The sequence below is a fragment of the Galleria mellonella genome, unplaced genomic scaffold, assembly GCF_026898425.1.
Source record: "Galleria mellonella isolate WM207_F2 unplaced genomic scaffold, CSIRO_AGI_GalMel_v1 utg22776, whole genome shotgun sequence".
In the NCBI taxonomy this organism is placed as follows: Eukaryota; Metazoa; Arthropoda; class Insecta; order Lepidoptera; family Pyralidae; genus Galleria; species Galleria mellonella.
Genome location: NW_026442043.1, coordinates 25,696 through 45,736, shown reverse-complemented (window position 1 = coordinate 45,736; position 20,041 = coordinate 25,696). Strand labels below are relative to the sequence as shown.

General features: G+C 34.9%; 1 protein-coding gene across 1 annotated transcript; it reads left to right on the top strand.

Moving 5' to 3' along the window:
- The first annotated feature begins 5,371 nt into the window (after positions 1–5,371).
- LOC128200639 (uncharacterized) lies at positions 5,372–19,278 on the top strand. Its single transcript, XM_052894711.1, has 4 exons — positions 5,372–5,408; positions 10,417–10,490; positions 11,505–11,736; positions 15,518–19,278. The coding sequence occupies exons 1-4, from the start codon at positions 5,372–5,374 to the stop codon at positions 15,739–15,741; spliced, it is 567 nt and encodes a 188-aa protein (XP_052750671.1). The 3' UTR covers positions 15,742–19,278.
- Positions 19,279–20,041: the final 763 nt, after the last annotated feature.

The window sequence follows — 20,041 nt, the reverse complement described above, 5'->3', positions numbered from 1 at the left end:
CGTAACAAATACTAGCAAGTTTGTTTATTTGTATTTGTTTAATATAACTAAATATAAAATCATCATATATCAACCGTAATATACAACTAAATTATCAGTGACATAAATAATCATGGTTTACACCAGAAATAATTAATAGTATCCAGTAATGCTACAGTTTTATATTCATATCAGTAGCCAAGCTTACTTTCAAATTCAAGAATGAACAGAAGATTAGAAGTTTAACATTCTTATTGCAATTGTACTTGCAATAATATATACATACAGTACTAATTATCAAGAACATTCCTCAAATACATGTGTGGTGAAGATTTTCCCAATATGCTATCTATTTGATTCCTAACCTCTAATGTAAATTTATTAAAGAAGTGAATAATCAGTGTTAGTGTTTGCTTTATTAATATTTAAAGTAATTGTCCTAACTTGATATCAATAGGATAATATCTCCTTGGATACAGTCCGACATAAACATATAACTCAATAATTAAATTTATAAAATACTAATATTATATTTTACTACTTGTATATCTCCATACTATTCCCATAAAATATTCCAAACATGTATATTAAATATAAATCCAGTAAATATTCACTAATATTAACCCTGTCTGAACTTGTCTAGTCTATATAACATGAACAAACAACACACATACAAACCTTATCGCCGGGACAACTTCCTTTCTAAATATGAGTAAAATACATAGCTTCACAAGTATCATACAGTACCAATTTTATACTGAACCTCATACCTAGTTAAGAGTAACTATAGTCAGAGAATCTTTTAGTACTTTTATTACCATTAGGAAATAAATCCACACCTATAATATCAGCATAATTAAATATTATTAGTAATCAGTAATACACACAGAATTGTTATTATCAGCTTGTTTACTACAACAAAATCAATATTAAAGTTTATAATAAATCAAGACAAAATATCTATTTAAACAATACAGGCTTGTTTACCATAAACATCCCACCGTTACATGAATTTATCTACTAACACATTAATGTATTAAAAGTAATACATTCACATAAAATCACCTGCAACAGCTAAGCTGTTTCTCTGTACATCTGGTGTAAAACAAATTCCCACATGTAATCATGGGTAATTAAAAGTATACAAAAGAATCATTAGTACAGTTGACCGAGCAATGGTATGAAAACACTTTACCATGAGACGTTAAGCATGAGCAGGTGTTCCAAATCAACACTGTAATAGTGTAATAAATACAACTATTCCATCATCATCATCGTCTCAACCATCACCAATCCACGACTGAACACAGGCAATTCCCCATAGACTGCCAATAGGAACGGCCCCAAACTCCTGCACCCACCGAGTCCCCATAATACACATAAAACAGTCACTCCAACCAATGGAGGCAGCCCTCACCACACTTGCATATACAGAGTCGCCACTCAATAACCCCTCTGTCTCATCAATGGTTGTTTCCCCAGCAATGAGACCAGACCACAGCCACCTCAGTCTATTTATCCTCAATAAATAAATAATTTATAGTAACTAGATATGAATTTAGTTAGTATTATAATAGTTTTATAGTTGATTCAATAAGTATTTGCCAAAACTGGACAATTAGAATATTGAGTCAAATCGATGAATTTCTATCAAACAGCCATATAATTGAATTTTGTATATGAGTAGAATAACGTAAGTATGTATTATTATTACGTAAATTATATTGATGTAGATCTTTGTTCAAATGTGATTGCATTTAACTATATACGCATTACCTAAAGGTATATGGACTCGATTAAATACGTATTTTAATAGTTGTTGGGAAAAATATTAAGTATAAACTTTGCCTGTGATCACAGTCAAAAATCTAACTACGTAGTAATAAATGGAACAAGCTCACCGGATTCTCCAGTCTTCCATTGACTCTTTTCACACACTTAATCGATAGTGATACACTAAGATCTTAAACCCCTTCATAGATCCAGTCACTCCTAGCTCTATCCCAGTTATCTTTTTTATTTTATTGCGCAGTTCCTAAAACACGACTCCCGCGCCATTTTCCCTTTTTTTTTTTTTTTTTTTTTTTTACTGCGCAATTCCTAAAAAGCGACTCCCGCGCGCCCGCCGATCTGCCGGCCCTTTTTTTTGTTTTTTTTTTTCTATCCTAGTAACGTCATAGATTATGTCACCGAAGGGTAGATATTTCAATAATCGGATTTAGCCTATTATTCGAACTGAACTTTTCTTTAAATTCAATTTAATTATATGTTAACGTATTTTGGTATTTTCTATTAAATTGATTATCGAATTTATAAAACTTTAAAGGCTCTCATAAACCTTATTAAACTGTGTTATATACATCCTTTTTACACCTGATGAGAAAAAGGTAAACTATAATTTGGTTAATATAAAATATAATATATTTTTGTTTAATTTATTTAATTTTCTTGTGACGTCCACTACACTCTGGAAACACATCAAAGGAGTTTCCCTTCTGTGTCAATATTTCATATATGGTAACGTCTTCTCTGTATACTACTGTGAACCTTGACTTTAAAGTTTGTTTATATTAAATAGCTCAGCTTTCGCAGCGGTCACCCATAGGAACCCCTGTTTCTTTTCTATGTACTTATGGTATTAAACCTATTGTACTATAGGCGAACCGTCACATCCGGCCCCCTAATTATCAAGGAGTTTACTGGATTGATAATTACAACAAGATAAGTTTATTGTTACAATTTTTTTTTCCAACCCTAAAAATGTACTTCACATATGTATATATAATTTAACTTTACAGAGCTTAAGATCATCATTTAAATTTTTCATTGATTCATCGATACTAGCCTAACACTCTTGACATTCTTAAAACTCAAAACAATAAAAGTATTAAAAGATCTTTAAACCCGAAGTTATGTGTTGTTGAATGTTATGTGTATGAATAGCCTTAAAATTTCTACTCAATATATTAATAATTAAGCATAATATTTATTTATGAATAGATTTGTAAATAATTATTTATAATTAATTTGCATACGCTGTAATGATAGAGTGAATCCATTAAATTTTATAATTAAAATTTTTATACTCGTTTATTTATATATAATAAATTCAATGCATGTAATTACAATGTCATAAACAGCATAAATGAATACAATCCTAAATGTGTGTAAAGGAGTCTATAAAACCTAAATGTATGAAAAGCCTAAGTATGTGAGGAGTCTAAATGTATAAAATCTAAATATGTGAAGAACTTCAAGTAAAGAACCTAATAGATACGTTATTTGTATCAGTAAATTTAGATAAAGTATCTATTTAAAAGATACGAGTTAAAACATCTAAATGGAAGCTCATAATAAAAGCCTAAATGTATGAGTATAACGAATCAACAAACGAGAGCCTAAGTAGAAACCTAAAGCGAAATGAAGTGAAATAATTTAAGCATTAAAATGTAATAAATGCAAAAAGGAATCCTAAAATAATTGTCTAAGTGTAAATAAATGATTAGATAAAATCCCAAGTTAATTAAATATTAAAATGAAGATGTTCAACTAAATTTGTTAAAATAAATTTAAACAATACGAATAAACTTTATGAAGCGTCTAAGTAACCACAAATACATATTTCATCTAAGAAATAACCTAGTGTTCATTGAATAAAAAAAATAATAGTCCCTAACAAAATTCAAATAAATTTAATTTTTATTTATTAATTTTAATCATAGAAGTAAAGCTTATATAAATAATAATTTATCACCACCGGCCCCCCTGTCTGACAAATTTTGCACGGCCCCCCAATTTTAAGACTCCTATAAATATGTTGCATAAAATAATACAAACGGCCCCATAGTTTAAAACTCTTATCTGTCTGACAAATTTTGCACGGCCCCCCAATTTTAAGACTCCTATAAATATGTTGCATAAAATAATACAAACGGCCCCATAGTTTAAAGCTCTTATTATAAGAAATTCCTTTAATATACTTAAATTACCAATGACTATTTCTTAATACTCTCAGAAATAACATGATCAATAAGTTTTATAATAAAATATTATGTAACCACATTAGATAGGTAGATAGACACCCCCCATCGCCTCCTCCAAAAGATCACAACAGCAAACCCAACATAAATACAACCAACTATATTAGATACATCAATTAATTTATTTTGTACAATAAATTATTATTTCAAAAGATACAGATGTCTTGTGTTATGTGCAACTACAAAGAACTAAATAACTAAGTGTGCGCAAAATCTAAGTATGTAAAATACTTAGGCATGTAAAGAGTGTACTTGAATAAATAACCTACAAAATCTCCCTCTGATATAAGTATAAGGGGTTTTTTTTTTTATATAATAAAGTGTCTAAGTCAAAATAAGTAAATAATCAAATAAAATCTGAACTATAATTGTAAAGTGAAATAAAGAAATTATGTGAAGAAAACTAAATAAAATATTTATAATAGCATCCTAATAAATTGTTGGAATTAAATTTAACAATATGAAAATACCTAATTAAATTTTCAAATTTAGGTAATCAAATAAAGTAACTAAAGGCCCTAACTAACCTTAATGATCTTTTATGAAACGTCTAACTTTCAATTTGAAACCCCTATAAAACATTGTATAAGCTATTTAAACATCCTAAATTAAAATCAAATCATAATTATATAATATTTGATTTTTTTTATATATATATAAAATCAATGTCACTGCATCATAAAAGTTTATGAAATAAAAATCAATTGGATATTTCCTCAGAAATAAATAATGTCATTAATTCATCTTAATTTATTTCTTTAATAATAAAATGAGATTAATAAATTTTATGTATAAGTCATTATAGCATAATTATTGTTTATAAAATTAATATAATGTTAAATTAATAGTTCAGTAACAATTGAGAATTAATGAAGCAAAAGAATAATAAATGTGTCCTATAGCATAAAATTAGATCAGTGTGAACTGAGTATAACGTAGCAAGCTATCTTTGCTGCTATTGTTATGTACCTATTAGTGTAGTTCTTAATATAATTTATTCAACTGATATAGAGTAAATGAGAAAAAAAAAACCAAATTATGTAATTTGTTGTACAATTGACTTCAATAGGTAACGATTGAATGAATTTGATAAATTAAATCCTAATAACATAAAATAACAGTAAAATAGGCTATTTACCTATAGACATAGAGATCATGAAATTAGGTCCAAATCCTAGATCTATGACGGTATAATTATTTAGTCATAATCATCAAAGTTGGTTTTGAGTTATACTATTAGCAGATATTACTGTTTAACTTTATACTCCTTCATTTTTTAATAACCAATCCCTGAAGTCACAAGCTCCAATTGTGACCAAGTGCTCTTATTGATCTGATATGTGTAAATAGCCATGAACCAATTAAATCCTGGTCACTACGGCACCAATTGTGATGGTCCCCCCTTTGTGCACCCCTTATAATAATAACCCTCTAAACTAACCTACACATGGAAAACCTACAAAGCCTAAGAAAAGCCTACGAAGGCTTTACCTAATGAAATCCCATGAAAATCTAATGAAAACCTACCCTAAAGAATGACCTAACATCCTCAATATAATCCCATACCTATATTGCCTTATACACCCCAAACATCCTATGAATCATATAAACCCTTACAATAAACACTTAATATTGAACAGATCTTATAGTAGAACACTTGATCATCTGGCCAGATAAATAAATGTGTGATCGTCTAGTAATGTAGGACCCGTTGTGTGTGTAATAACCAAAAGGTTCTTTAATTGGTATATGATAGGAGTTAAATAATAAAGATGATTGATAAATCTTTAAGGATTAAGAATAATTAATGAATTATACTCATAATTCATGTAACTAGGAAGTTATGTTAATTTAATAGTAAATTACAGAATAACTGTAATAATAAAAAAATGGGGGAGCGGTCGGGCCCCTCACACGCCCGGACCAGTGGAAGACTTTCCAACTATCTATAACTCTTCCTCCAAAAAGGTAGGGAAGGGTATTACTATTTATTAATGCACTCTGATGGTAATAAGGGAATGAGTATTCTCAGTTCCAAACCAAACATAAGTACATTTACTTCAACATTACAGTGGCTCCACCAGCCCCACGATGCTTCCAGTATAAATTAGTGCTTGCCAGAGGCAAACGGATCGGAACTGAAATCCCAGGATCACTCCGACACGAGAGCTTACTCATGGGCGATGACCCTTTCAGTCCTATATGGCGACATAGAGATCACCCACTAACAGTACGAAACTGTTTCCCAGCGTCACCCTGTTACGAGCTTACTCAATGGGGGTTTCCCTTCGGCTCCACAAGAGATCAGACCAAGAAGCGAGATCACCCAGACACCAGAACTTACTTTGTTGGGACATAACCCTTCGGCCCTATAATGTGACATTAGAGATCACCTGTGAAGACAGTCCGATAGAGATGAAGATTTGTGTGATAGGGGATACCTTCCACACCCTGGAATTGGCCAAGCCATATAATGTTGATAATTGCTATATCATAACATAGCATTGTCAATTTAATATTATTTACTTAATACCAAGAATACTCAAGGTTCAAGTTAAATCTGTTGATTAGGCCGGAGCCTAAGAACGAGTAGTCCAACACATAGGTCGAGAGCTACTAAAAGTAATGAGTGCTATTGAATGAACTATAAGTCCAGTTAATTATATATAATATTATTGTTGATTAACCACATTGTGAATTAACCAATTATTTATTCAGAGAGATATATCTAAAGGAACTATAAGTCCTTTAAAAGACACTGATTAATCACAAGTTAACAACGTCTCGTGAAATAACCAGTTGGGTTTTCTATAAGTTTGAGGACACTAAGTCCAACAAGCTATTATTGTGTTGAGAGTAATAGAGATTTTTTTGTAATATTTGTAGAGGTTTGATTAATCACATTGTGAAATAATCAGATTAAATAATTATGTAGCTTTATAGAGAGGACTATAAGTCCTAATTGGTTGTTGTCATAAATACTGATAAATTACACATTAAAGTGCCAGGTCAATTATTATATATAGGTATATAGGAAGGACAATAAGTCCTATTTGTGTATGTTGTAGTAGTAGAGGCAATATATTGCATAATTATAATGTGAAAGATATAGATTAAATATATATTTGTATAGAAAGGACAGTAAGTCCCATACAATTATTGTAGCTGTACTATAGTTATACTATATCTACTTCCATTTAGTGTCTTAGTAAACCTATTTACTAAGAGGATTTCTCAGATAAACAAGTGTTTTAGTGTTTAAATCATCATGATTAAATCCCTAAGAAATTAGGTCTTTAAATAATTATCATATCATTTTAAGTGAAATTTCTCATATAAATAATTCCAATATTTCCCCTACAGGTATTATAAAATAACAGAAAATTATATAAATTTTCTATAGACTTAGATATAGAATCATAACGTGTATAATCTCCTTTTGTTTGACATCTGTCACATTAATGACGTATTGAATGACGTATTGATGTATTGAATTGAATTTTGATTATCTATCACAACTGTCAACGTAACAAATACTAGCAAGTTTGTTTATTTGTATTTGTTTAATATAACTAAATATAAAATCATCATATATCAACCGTAATATACAACTAAATTATCAGTGACATAAATAATCATGGTTTACACCAGAAATAATTAATAGTATCCAGTAATGCTACAGTTTTATATTCATATCAGTAGCCAAGCTTACTTTCAAATTCAAGAATGAACAGAAGATTAGAAGTTTAACATTCTTATTGCAATTGTACTTGCAATAATATATACATACAGTACTAATTATCAAGAACATTCCTCAAATACATGTGTGGTGAAGATTTTCCCAATATGCTATCTATTTGATTCCTAACCTCTAATGTAAATTTATTAAAGAAGTGAATAATCAGTGTTAGTGTTTGCTTTATTAATATTTAAAGTAATTGTCCTAACTTGATATCAATAGGATAATATCTCCTTGGATACAGTCCGACATAAACATATAACTCAATAATTAAATTTATAAAATACTAATATTATATTTTACTACTTGTATATCTCCATACTATTCCCATAAAATATTCCAAACATGTATATTAAATATAAATCCAGTAAATATTCACTAATATTAACCCTGTCTGAACTTGTCTAGTCTATATAACATGAACAAACAACACACATACAAACCTTATCGCCGGGACAACTTCCTTTCTAAATATGAGTAAAATACATAGCTTCACAAGTATCATACAGTACCAATTTTATACTGAACCTCATACCTAGTTAAGAGTAACTATAGTCAGAGAATCTTTTAGTACTTTTATTACCATTAGGAAATAAATCCACACCTATAATATCAGCATAATTAAATATTATTAGTAATCAGTAATACACACAGAATTGTTATTATCAGCTTGTTTACTACAACAAAATCAATATTAAAGTTTATAATAAATCAAGACAAAATATCTATTTAAACAATACAGGCTTGTTTACCATAAACATCCCACCGTTACATGAATTTATCTACTAACACATTAATGTATTAAAAGTAATACATTCACATAAAATCACCTGCAACAGCTAAGCTGTTTCTCTGTACATCTGGTGTAAAACAAATTCCCACATGTAATCATGGGTAATTAAAAGTATACAAAAGAATCATTAGTACAGTTGACCGAGCAATGGTATGAAAACACTTTACCATGAGACGTTAAGCATGAGCAGGTGTTCCAAATCAACACTGTAATAGTGTAATAAATACAACTATTCCATCATCATCATCGTCTCAACCATCACCAATCCACGACTGAACACAGGCAATTCCCCATAGACTGCCAATAGGAACGGCCCCAAACTCCTGCACCCACCGAGTCCCCATAATACACATAAAACAGTCACTCCAACCAATGGAGGCAGCCCTCACCACACTTGCATATACAGAGTCGCCACTCAATAACCCCTCTGTCTCATCAATGGTTGTTTCCCCAGCAATGAGACCAGACCACAGCCACCTCAGTCTATTTATCCTCAATAAATAAATAATTTATAGTAACTAGATATGAATTTAGTTAGTATTATAATAGTTTTATAGTTGATTCAATAAGTATTTGCCAAAACTGGACAATTAGAATATTGAGTCAAATCGATGAATTTCTATCAAACAGCCATATAATTGAATTTTGTATATGAGTAGAATAACGTAAGTATGTATTATTATTACGTAAATTATATTGATGTAGATCTTTGTTCAAATGTGATTGCATTTAACTATATACGCATTACCTAAAGGTATATGGACTCGATTAAATACGTATTTTAATAGTTGTTGGGAAAAATATTAAGTATAAACTTTGCCTGTGATCACAGTCAAAAATCTAACTACGTAGTAATAAATGGAACAAGCTCACCGGATTCTCCAGTCTTCCATTGACTCTTTTCACACACTTAATCGATAGTGATACACTAAGATCTTAAACCCCTTCATAGATCCAGTCACTCCTAGCTCTATCCCAGTTATCTTTTTTATTTTATTGCGCAGTTCCTAAAACACGACTCCCGCGCCATTTTTTTTTTTTTTTTTTTTTTTTTTTTTTTGCGCATTTCCCAAAGCGACTCCCGCGCGCCCGCCGATCTGCCGGCCCTTTTTTTTTTTTTTTTTTTTTCTATCCTAGTAACGTCATAGATTATGTCACCGAAGGGTAGATATTTCAATAATCGGATTTAGCCTATTATTCGAACTGAACTTTTCTTTAAATTCAATTTAATTATATGTTAACGTATTTTGGTATTTTCTATTAAATTGATTATCGAATTTATAAAACTTTAAAGGCTCTCATAAACCTTATTAAACTGTGTTATATACATCCTTTTTACACCTGATGAGAAAAAGGTAAACTATAATTTGGTTAATATAAAATATAATATATTTTTGTTTAATTTATTTAATTTTCTTGTGACGTCCACTACACTCTGGAAACACATCAAAGGAGTTTCCCTTCTGTGTCAATATTTCATATATGGTAACGTCTTCTCTGTATACTACTGTGAACCTTGACTTTAAAGTTTGTTTATATTAAATAGCTCAGCTTTCGCAGCGGTCACCCATAGGAACCCCTGTTTCTTTTCTATGTACTTATGGTATTAAACCTATTGTACCTACTAGTGCCGGATATTTCAATAGCTAATCGAGGGTATCGGGGTCGTGGATGGGAAAACTGCTCTGTCATCGACACCGCGGTGTATAGAGCTTACACGGCGGGCGGCGGGCGGCGGGCGGCGGGCTGCACACGACGCGGCCACGCTGCTCCAATTACTTAAAATATTTCAAAGGACAACTAACTGTTGGGTCGGCGGCCAGATTTATGCTTAATTGATATTAATGACAATGTTTATTTTGCAGGTGAAGCGACGAGTGCACCTAGTTTAACAGTGTCCTCGCCGGGGCGGACCGCGCCCGCGCCTCTCACTACTCCGGTAGGCATTTTCTTTCTCTACTATTTTTTGAATTACTTAATGTGTAGTCAATATCAAATAAACAAACCCACATTTATAATTGAATGTATTCACACATAAATCGAAATTCTTTCTAATAATGAATAATGTCATGAGTAAATATTACAAGTACTAACGAAGGTCACGAGCTTGATTCTAGTCAACAATATTATTGATATTTTCAGAATATAATAATAATTTTATACCTAGTAGCGTTATACAATTGCACCACACAAATGTGCGATAAAAGGCCCAAGCTTTTCAATTACTTATTACGTATCACCAGTTTGCCGTGCAGCTTGCAGATTGCCGTGTGGTCCGAGCATAGAATAGGCCATCCTTTCCTATCCCGTGGGTGTCGTAAAAGCCGACTAAGGAAGGGCTTGAGATGGGCAGCAGCGTCCACGTTAAAACATCTCCAATCTGACTGCCAAGCGTGGCAACAATTAGCATAACTCCCCAAGGGGAGAGGCTTGTGTTCAGCAGTGGACAGTAAAAGATTGATATGATAATGACATATGACCAATATATTAACGCATATTAAGGTTAATACGCTTCAGATTCCTGCTCTGCTTTACAATAGAAACTACTCCACTATTAAATTTTAAATAAAAAGTGTTTTCTACGTGCTTTATAAAATACTGTAAAAAGGTCATTAAAGAATTCCAAAGATTTTTTTCTATAGTAGGTAGTTGAAGTTCTAACGTAACATTTGCAACGAGCGCATTACGTTGAGATACCAAACAAACGCATAATTTTTCTTCCACACTCCTCCAATTTATAACGTCGTCTAGCTGAATCTGTCTTCTAGATTTTGTCTGCTCGAACTCTTGTTGTGTACTCTTTGTGTCTAAAGACGGTCTCTATTAATACAATATTTGCTAAAATGTACAGGATATAGAAGTAGGTACGTTTCGAACACAATGTGTGCTTTTAGTCCTTTGTTACTATTTAATATAAATGTTGTTTGAACATTTAATTTTCGTCCATCATGAGAACGCAGCGTACTCGTATGATGCGATTCATGCGACGATAAGCGAATGGTGTCGGTCGCGGTTCCTGCGCGCAGCAGTCAATAAACAAAACGGCAATCCATTTGTGGCTCGATCGGCCATTACACACGACACACGCCCATCAATCGGATCGCATTCTCATCTCCTAAAAGCATCAGCGTGTAGTGAGCGCCCCGTCAAGCCCCAGCCCCGCCGTGTTGCCCCTAACTCAAATGGTATTTTAACTACATATATTATTATAACTTACCTAAGTTGTAAGCTGCGGCTATGCCCGCGTGATTTCGGATCATAATAATTCTATGCTTTTGTCTTCATGCCTAGCCTCTTGCGAGATAAGCACAAAGACACGAGCGCAAATGTCTACTTACATATATTTTTGGCTTAAACCACTTTTGAAACTCGTCGTTGAGTTCTAACCGATTTTCGAATAGTTATGAAATAAAATTATATATAATCCACGATACTGATTCCTCTCCGCCTACACTGTAAGGGGCCCGCTATAAAGATATCATATAAAGTACCTAACCGTTAACTGTACCGGATCACTAAACTATTTAATAGTCGTCTCAATATCGCTGTTTTCCGCCGATAAAGAATATACACCAAGGGCCGTCTATTACATTTTTGGATCTCAAAGACATGCCGATCATAAAAACTGCCTCGTGTCACATAAACTTCACAAGTGTCGGAGACGGACCGCGACTTAGCGCGATTTTATCTACTCAAAGTTGGCAGTCGTTTATTTTATGTGAACGATCGACGAGTCAGTGAGTTTTGTAATAAGTGGAGCGGGCGAGGGCGCGGTGGTCACTCGCGCTGCTATCTTTACGACGGTCGATCTCAATAACTGGCCGGTTTATGTGCCATCACAGATACAGGATCATATCTCTTTATGATTGTCGGCGGCGCTCCCGCGGGACACAGCCGCGCCGTCGCGCCGCCGCGCCGCGTACACTTGTCGTGCGACGCTTCGCATCTGCGATTGACGAACTGACAAGGTTTCTTCTATGCATTTATGTTATACACGATGAGCCCTCAAGTCTCAGGCTTTTTTATTTGTTATCTACTAAAGAAGAATTATATCGAAGCCAATTACAGAATTCAAAAAATTGGAGTCGTAATATGATCGACCAACATTGTAATGTCAAAACCAAATCTTAATGTAGAAGATGGACCAAACTTAATGTAATAAGGTTGAAAGGTTCAGGATTTACTTAATGTTTAATGTTGCAAAGCATTGGTACAACATTCAACATCTTAGTCCACAAAAATAAAAACGTATAAGGAATACCATGTGTATCACATTGTGTTCTATTACTGTTCATGTTTACAATGAACGGTTGCCACTGTTCATCAGGTGGTCGGTTCTTTGCCACTCTAAGTTGTAGAGATTAACCCCTGTAAAATGAAACAACTCCGTTTTAATACACCTAGTTGTTGCGTATTGCAGCCAATACAATTTGGACAACAACACTGCCAACTGTAAACAATAAATTATATTCGAGTTACAAGAAACAATATACCTACTATCGTAGAAGATAAAGAAAGTTTGTTTTGATTAATTTGCTGTCCTCAAACGCACGTGCACCAAACCATTCACCAGCCGTGTTACAGCACGCACACCAAGTTAGTCGGCGAGTTGCCACCGCGGCGCCACTAGGTGGCACCCCGAGCGCCGAATAAGTTGCGATATCGCGTGGCGCGGCTGATTTAAAGTATCTACCGCGGCGAACCGCTTCCTGTGAAGATTAAAATATTTCAACATCTTCTGACATCAAACTTTATCGTATTTGCATGAAAACTTCTCGACGGAATTACTTGGAGGACTCCTCATCAAATAGAAACACGAAAGTTCATTAAACTGAGTTACGGACCGATAAAGTAACGAATGAGTTGAATTTTAATGGCGACTCGTCAGCAAATCTAAACTGGTAACCGTTCATGTTAATCGCGTCGTTGTTCAAACGAAACATCATCGAGACGTTGCGTTCGGAGCTTGGGATTTTATAATTTACATATTGGCCACGCAATTTATTAATCGATGGTTACGTAAAAATAAAATTGTAATAATTATTAGAAAATGGAACAGACTTTTATTGCTAAAGTGACAAATTTTACAGATCGATTTCACTCATGTTGGTAATTTAAATTGATGATATTCTTAAAACAACCTTATAACCATATACGACTATATTTATGAGGTACTAATACCAGTCAATACGATTTGCATGCTGAATTATTTTAGGATATCCAATGGCCAAGCTGTGAACTGCAAATAAGACATCTACTTGATTTGTGCGTCCAATTTTCGAGTGAACACGAGCTGGTAAAAACCAATTTTTCACGCGAGGCGTATTTTATTGTTCGCTAGATCACGCATCGAGACTCTAAAATGCATCTGTTCCTCGAATATTTCTTTAGTTCTTTTAGATTCTGTCTCTATAATATGTTCCACTTCATTCCTATGTAAGATTTCTCTTGGATATTATACACACTTGTTAGTAGTATAAGCTTATTAATTTTACATATAATGAAATTCGAGGTGGGGAATAGGGTTACACTGAGTGACGTAATGACAGCGGCACGCACCGCCCCAGTTCGTTTGTCACGCATGACATGAGGATGGGCCTCGGTTGAAAAAACTAAGCTGATGTCCGCACATCACCACAATCTCCCCTGCCCTACTGTAAAATACGCTTTGCTATTTGTTGAATGGCCTATTATCCTTTATACTAAGTTCTTTACGCGGTAGACAAGAAACAATATATTATCAGATGCTTTTATTTCGTCTACTTAATCTCTTGTCTTATTACACCTTGGCTCTGGAGACTTTTGGCTCCTTCCTAGATCCCAATCTATCCATTCATTATGAATTAGGCTCTTGGAGTACCACTTTATAAAATGTCCGCATTTCGACCATATATTTAATTCACTTTTATTATCTTTCTTACATAATCCACATCCAGCTATCGGAACCATACAGTAATACGGGTACGACTGTGGAATTTGTTTAACGATGTTATTTATTAATACAGGTCGAGTCTATTCACCCCTAATCTGCAGCATCTAGTAGCTAATGAATAAGAAGAACAACGATTGTTAAATACGCCACCCCAGTACCGCGCAATAAATCCACTTTTCTTACCTGATTAGCTATATAACTGTAGCGGAGGTCCCATTGTGCGGAGGGCACGCCTCCGCCGGCTAATAAGGGGACGTTTTAATTAAGTCTCGCGATAGTTTTATCAGCCGATTCTTTTGTCGCATCACCTTTACTCCGCCGGCTGCGTCATTCGCACCCCTTTAGCGCGCGTCGCCGTTTTGAATTAGTTTTAATTTAGCGTTATCAGGGTGCGACAATGGCGCGGCTAATTCGACGGAGATGTGTCGAGCGATAGCCGTGATTACAGTGCGGCTAATGTAATATAATGCGCCGCAGAGGCGCTGCGCCCTAATTATGCTGCGTTGATTGGATGGACGCTCGCGCGCGCTATTCTCCATATACCTACGTTTCGCTGCCAGGAAGTCGTTAAAACAACGCACGGGCGAGCTTTGTCTATGTTGCTCGATTAACTCATTAATTTGCTCTCACGGCAGTCGGTCAACTGATATTCAGATTGTACGCAGACTCAGATGTACCTACCCGCAAGTTTGTTAAAGGTTTATAGGCCGAATATGTATCCCATTATAATTAAAACTCATTCGCTATTCAGAACCCCTGAAGCTTTGTTTAAAGACCGTGGGCCGTGTAAAAAAGGGTGGTCATATTTTGTCGGTGAATTGTGATGTTGTATTAAACTAATATTGTAGTAATTTTTTTAATAAATTCGATTTCTAATAACATTTAAAACATCTCACTACACACCAACTACACACCGAAGAAAGTATCGAATCTTCCCACAAATCGACCTGTCTCTACAACGAGCGACAAATCGCCACACTACTATTAGCTTTGGGAGTCATTGACAAATAGTAACAGTGACAGTGTGTTTTCAGGCGTGCAACGGCCCCGGGGCATCGTGGACGTGGAGCACGCGGCCGCGCGAGGCGGCGGCGGGTGCAGCGGGTGCGGCGGCGGGCACGACGGGCGCGCTCGGCCGCAGCGCGTCCGCCACGCTGCGCGCGCCCGCGCCCGCCGACCTCAACGTCGACGCCATCAAGGAGAAACTTCTAGACCATCGGATCCCGGAGTCATGCGTTTAGTTCCCTCTCTCTCGTAACTAGTCCTAAGCGCCGCCATTTTTGCCGCCCGGCTGACGTTTGCATCCGTATTCCCTGCGGCGAGAAGACAGTTCTAGAAGAACGTTGAATCATTTTTGTACAGCGGAAATCTAATCGAAACCTAAGGATTCGCTCTCGATTATCAAAGGTAATTCTTGTCTTTATCGATTATAAATTTAATCAGTTCGGGAACTGACTGTTGACTCCGTGAAAACCTTACGTTATGATTATAAATTCCGGGAGCGATGTGGCCACCGTAGGACTATAAGCGTCGCGCGCGACGTGTGAGGATGCAACGCGGCCGCGGCGGCATCATTTCGTTGTACATTTCTGGCGAAATTGTCCTATGTAAATGTTGTAGTTAGGTAGAATGTTTCCAGTGTAGTGTCCATCACACGGAACTATACTATTTCAACGATTATTACAAGCGCGCAAGGAATATCCAATTTCATTTATGTATGAATTATAAAGGATGCTTCGTTACTCGTAGAGGAAGCATGTACACACTTGCACACCCTACTTGTTTTGCTGTAGGAAATAATATTTTTAATTACAGTATTAATGCAGTGACCTACTTTAACATATACTCTACAATAGTCAAAAAGCCATGTGACAATAATTTGTGAACTAACATAGAATAATGTAATTCACTGTCCGTGTAACATTGGGCATTCTTTGCGCGCGTCTCTGAGGTCGGACTACTGTATCTTTCGTTTTGTTTTTAACAAATTCTGTGATGTACATAGTAGCGAGTAAGCGACTGACTCTTTGCCACTTTTTTACATGTCTACGAAGCTCTAGCTAACAATTTACCAGTTAATGATTAAATCAATAGTTAAATGGATTTATCGTTATCTGTATAAATCGGATAAATTTATGTAAATAATGTTTGTACTTGATTCTTAAGGTTTAAAATCGGCTTAAGGGATGATGGGTGAATGAAGTATTGGAACTAGCAGTCGAAGTCGAGATATGTTGATTCGATAAGAATCTTGTGTGTATATCGATAAGATCCAATTTCTCTTGTTACGATTTCAACAGAGCATACATAATGCTTGACTCCCGCCTGCGAATTTTACGAAGAATTTCGTATATTTATTCGCTAAAACCTTATCGTGCTAATGTGACACGTCACACGAGTGCAATAGCGGTTTTGTAGTTTGCTGCAAATGCGCCGTCGTTTAGGATTCTCTCACGTAATTTCTAGACATTTTAATTTGGCCGATTGCTGACACTTAGTGTTCTAAAACTTAATGCTACAAATAAATGCTTTTACATTAGTTTAATCAATTTTTATTGTTACAATTAAAAGAAAAAAAAAAACATTATTTATCGCAGAGCGAACTTGAGAAAAATTTGCATCCATTTAAAGGAGTTTTCAACTGAGGATAATGAATATTTTCCAAAACAAACTACCTCTAAAAAAAACTCCCATACCAACCAACACGTTCTAAGTTACTATAATAGGCTCAAAATTGTAAATATTTTTTCTTCCCATGATCCTTCAAGAAAAACTTTTGCCAGTCGAATATTTTCTCTAAATGATATTAATGGCATAAATTTCCACCTGAATAATATAATAATAATCTATAAAGGTTGGTTTCGTGGTGGCTATCAAGCCTGTGTGGACAAACGCAGCTGTAGCTCCAGCGTAAAACTTGAGACAATCAAAAGCGATTCGGTTACACGGCCGGAGCTAACAACAAGCGGCTAGTTTCCGGCAACACCTGTAACTTGCTAACTGGATCGAGTCGCTTCTGAGCGAGTGGCCGGCTAGAATTAATTGATACACACCCTCTCTACGTACTAGTAGTCTCTGTTTAATTGCGGTTTGTTGGAGTGTAGTTACTTGGCGCAGTTTGTTTAGTTTAACGCCCGTGTTCAACTGCAGGTTAGTATTAACTGTAACTAAACTTCGTGTTTTCCGTGTGGTCACACAGTGTGAATTAATGCAATGTGTCACCACTTGTTTTCATCGCAGGAGAACAAAGCGCGATACGTTATTAATACAGCCAGGTGGGGCTGGACACGAATATTTGTTACACGAGAATTGAAAATAAAGCTCGAAGTCGCCTCCCTGTGATAGAAAAGATACGTTAAATAATGCACTGGTATATGGAATGGTATAAATCACACAATTAGAACTATGAAAAATCCTAAAATACCAACCAATGACGTTTTTAGTCAAATGCGGCGAAATTTTCTTAAAAATGTAAAAGTGTGGTTTCATTCTGATCTACTCATGTTCTGTCCAAGAAAATTATATTTTATTCGAGATATGTTTTAATTAAACTATTGTATGAGACCCAAATCTATAGTTTTTATATATCTATTTATGTTTTCATACCATATAACATATAAACTCGACTTCGACTTCTGCTACATACAAAGACTAGTGACAAAGAGCGGCCATGATGTCCTTGTAAATAATCTGTGTATTTATGGTATGCGTGTGTTTAATTTCGAATGACATTCACTCTTAAAGTGTAATTATTTAATGTTTATTTTTGTATGGCCGCTCAGTTTTTATTTCTAGGCACGAGACGCGTGACAGAGCGCAACCTGAGCAATACAGTGATCTCTTGAAACGTCACATATCCTAAAGATATCAGTATTTGTATCATATCAATATGTGAGAGCAAACAACGATTGACGCTTTTACATATATACCGACTTGTTTTAAAACTAGCTACTTTCCAAGGCTTTATCACGGAAGTGCCCATTAGAAAACTTATGGGTCAGTTTTACCATGTATTTTATATCCATCCATTCTTCAAGATTGTACTATTTTTTTTCCAAGTTAAAATAGGAGTAATCTATTCAGTAGAGATGTCGACATTGTAAGCGACTTCTTATAAAGGATCTCTCGATTGTACGAATTTGTTTTATGATGGACTCGACCGATTCTGTTTACACCAACCAATCTTTCAATTGGACTAACACCTACTCAGTTATAAAATTACGCTGAAATCCATTCGCCCGTTTTATTATAATGACGTAAGTAACAAACATATAAAATAAAAATATAAATTATTTTTGGTTATTTTTAGCTAAAAATGAACACATTATTAAAAATGTATGGTATTTTTATCTCAATTAACGTGCAATATAGTAATTTACTCGATCACGCTTAACGGCTGAACGGATTTGAATGAAATTTCCACGAACAGATCTACCATAATTATTGTCAACCCATCACCGTAATTCATGCGTGCAAAGCCACGGGATTGTTTTGCTAAATTAAAACAAGTCGGTGTATATAGTCGGAGCGAGCATCGGACCTGCATATCACGGCGCGTGATGCAGTGAGGCGCCGCGCAGCCGAGCACGTCATCGCCGATTAATAAACGATTCGTTTCTCAGTTTGAGTTATGAACAGACTGAATTTGTGAACTTGTAGATATTTATTAAACTAGGTAATTTAATTTGTAAGTATAAGAGGTGATTTGTTATTATAAAGTTTAAAACAACTCAAAGAGTTCGCCCTACTGTTGACATAATTATTTTGGACGAGAATAAAGGTTGTCTTGGAAGTACATTGATTGTTTTACTAAGTCCCCCCGCGTTGCGGAGCGGCGCGGCGCGGAGCACTGAAGATACTATACACCAGGGGTTCCCAAACTTATTTTGTCTACTGCCCACTTTGAGAATAACTTATTTTTTAGCGCCCCCATTTTTTCACCCACTTAAAAACTACTATTACATCAAGGTCAACAAATCACCAAGCCTCTACACAACACCCCCATTTTTTTTCCGGGTCTCTTACCACCCTTTAGGCCTGCAGCGCCCACAAAAGGGCGTTATCGCCCACTTTGGGAAAGGCTGCTATACACAGTTCACGAGCTCCAAACAACTTCCAAATAACAGATGCTATGATCCAATTAAGAATAGAAATTTCTATTAGTGTACCATTGGAATTCTATCTACCTACTTGGTAATGTTCTAAGTGTGAAAGTTATGAGATTTGAATGTAGATATCTGGAACTTTGCTGAGAGATTTCAATAAATTTTTATATAGATTGTCTACAATAACATGGCACGCCCCTGCAACTTTTTTATTTCAATGTGTGCAACCATATACAGACGTGGCTCTCTGTTTGTGTTTGTGTTTATAAGGAAACATTTTCATTAACAATTCAGCCAGAGGAGTATATTGCTTGGTCGAAGCCTTTTCACTTACACATTTCTAACTCTTTGGTTTTTGGAGGGGCGTGCCATGTTATCGTAAACAATCTGCACACAAATAGATCACATCTTAGATCAACATAAAGGTAGAATATTCTTTATCCTAATTTACGC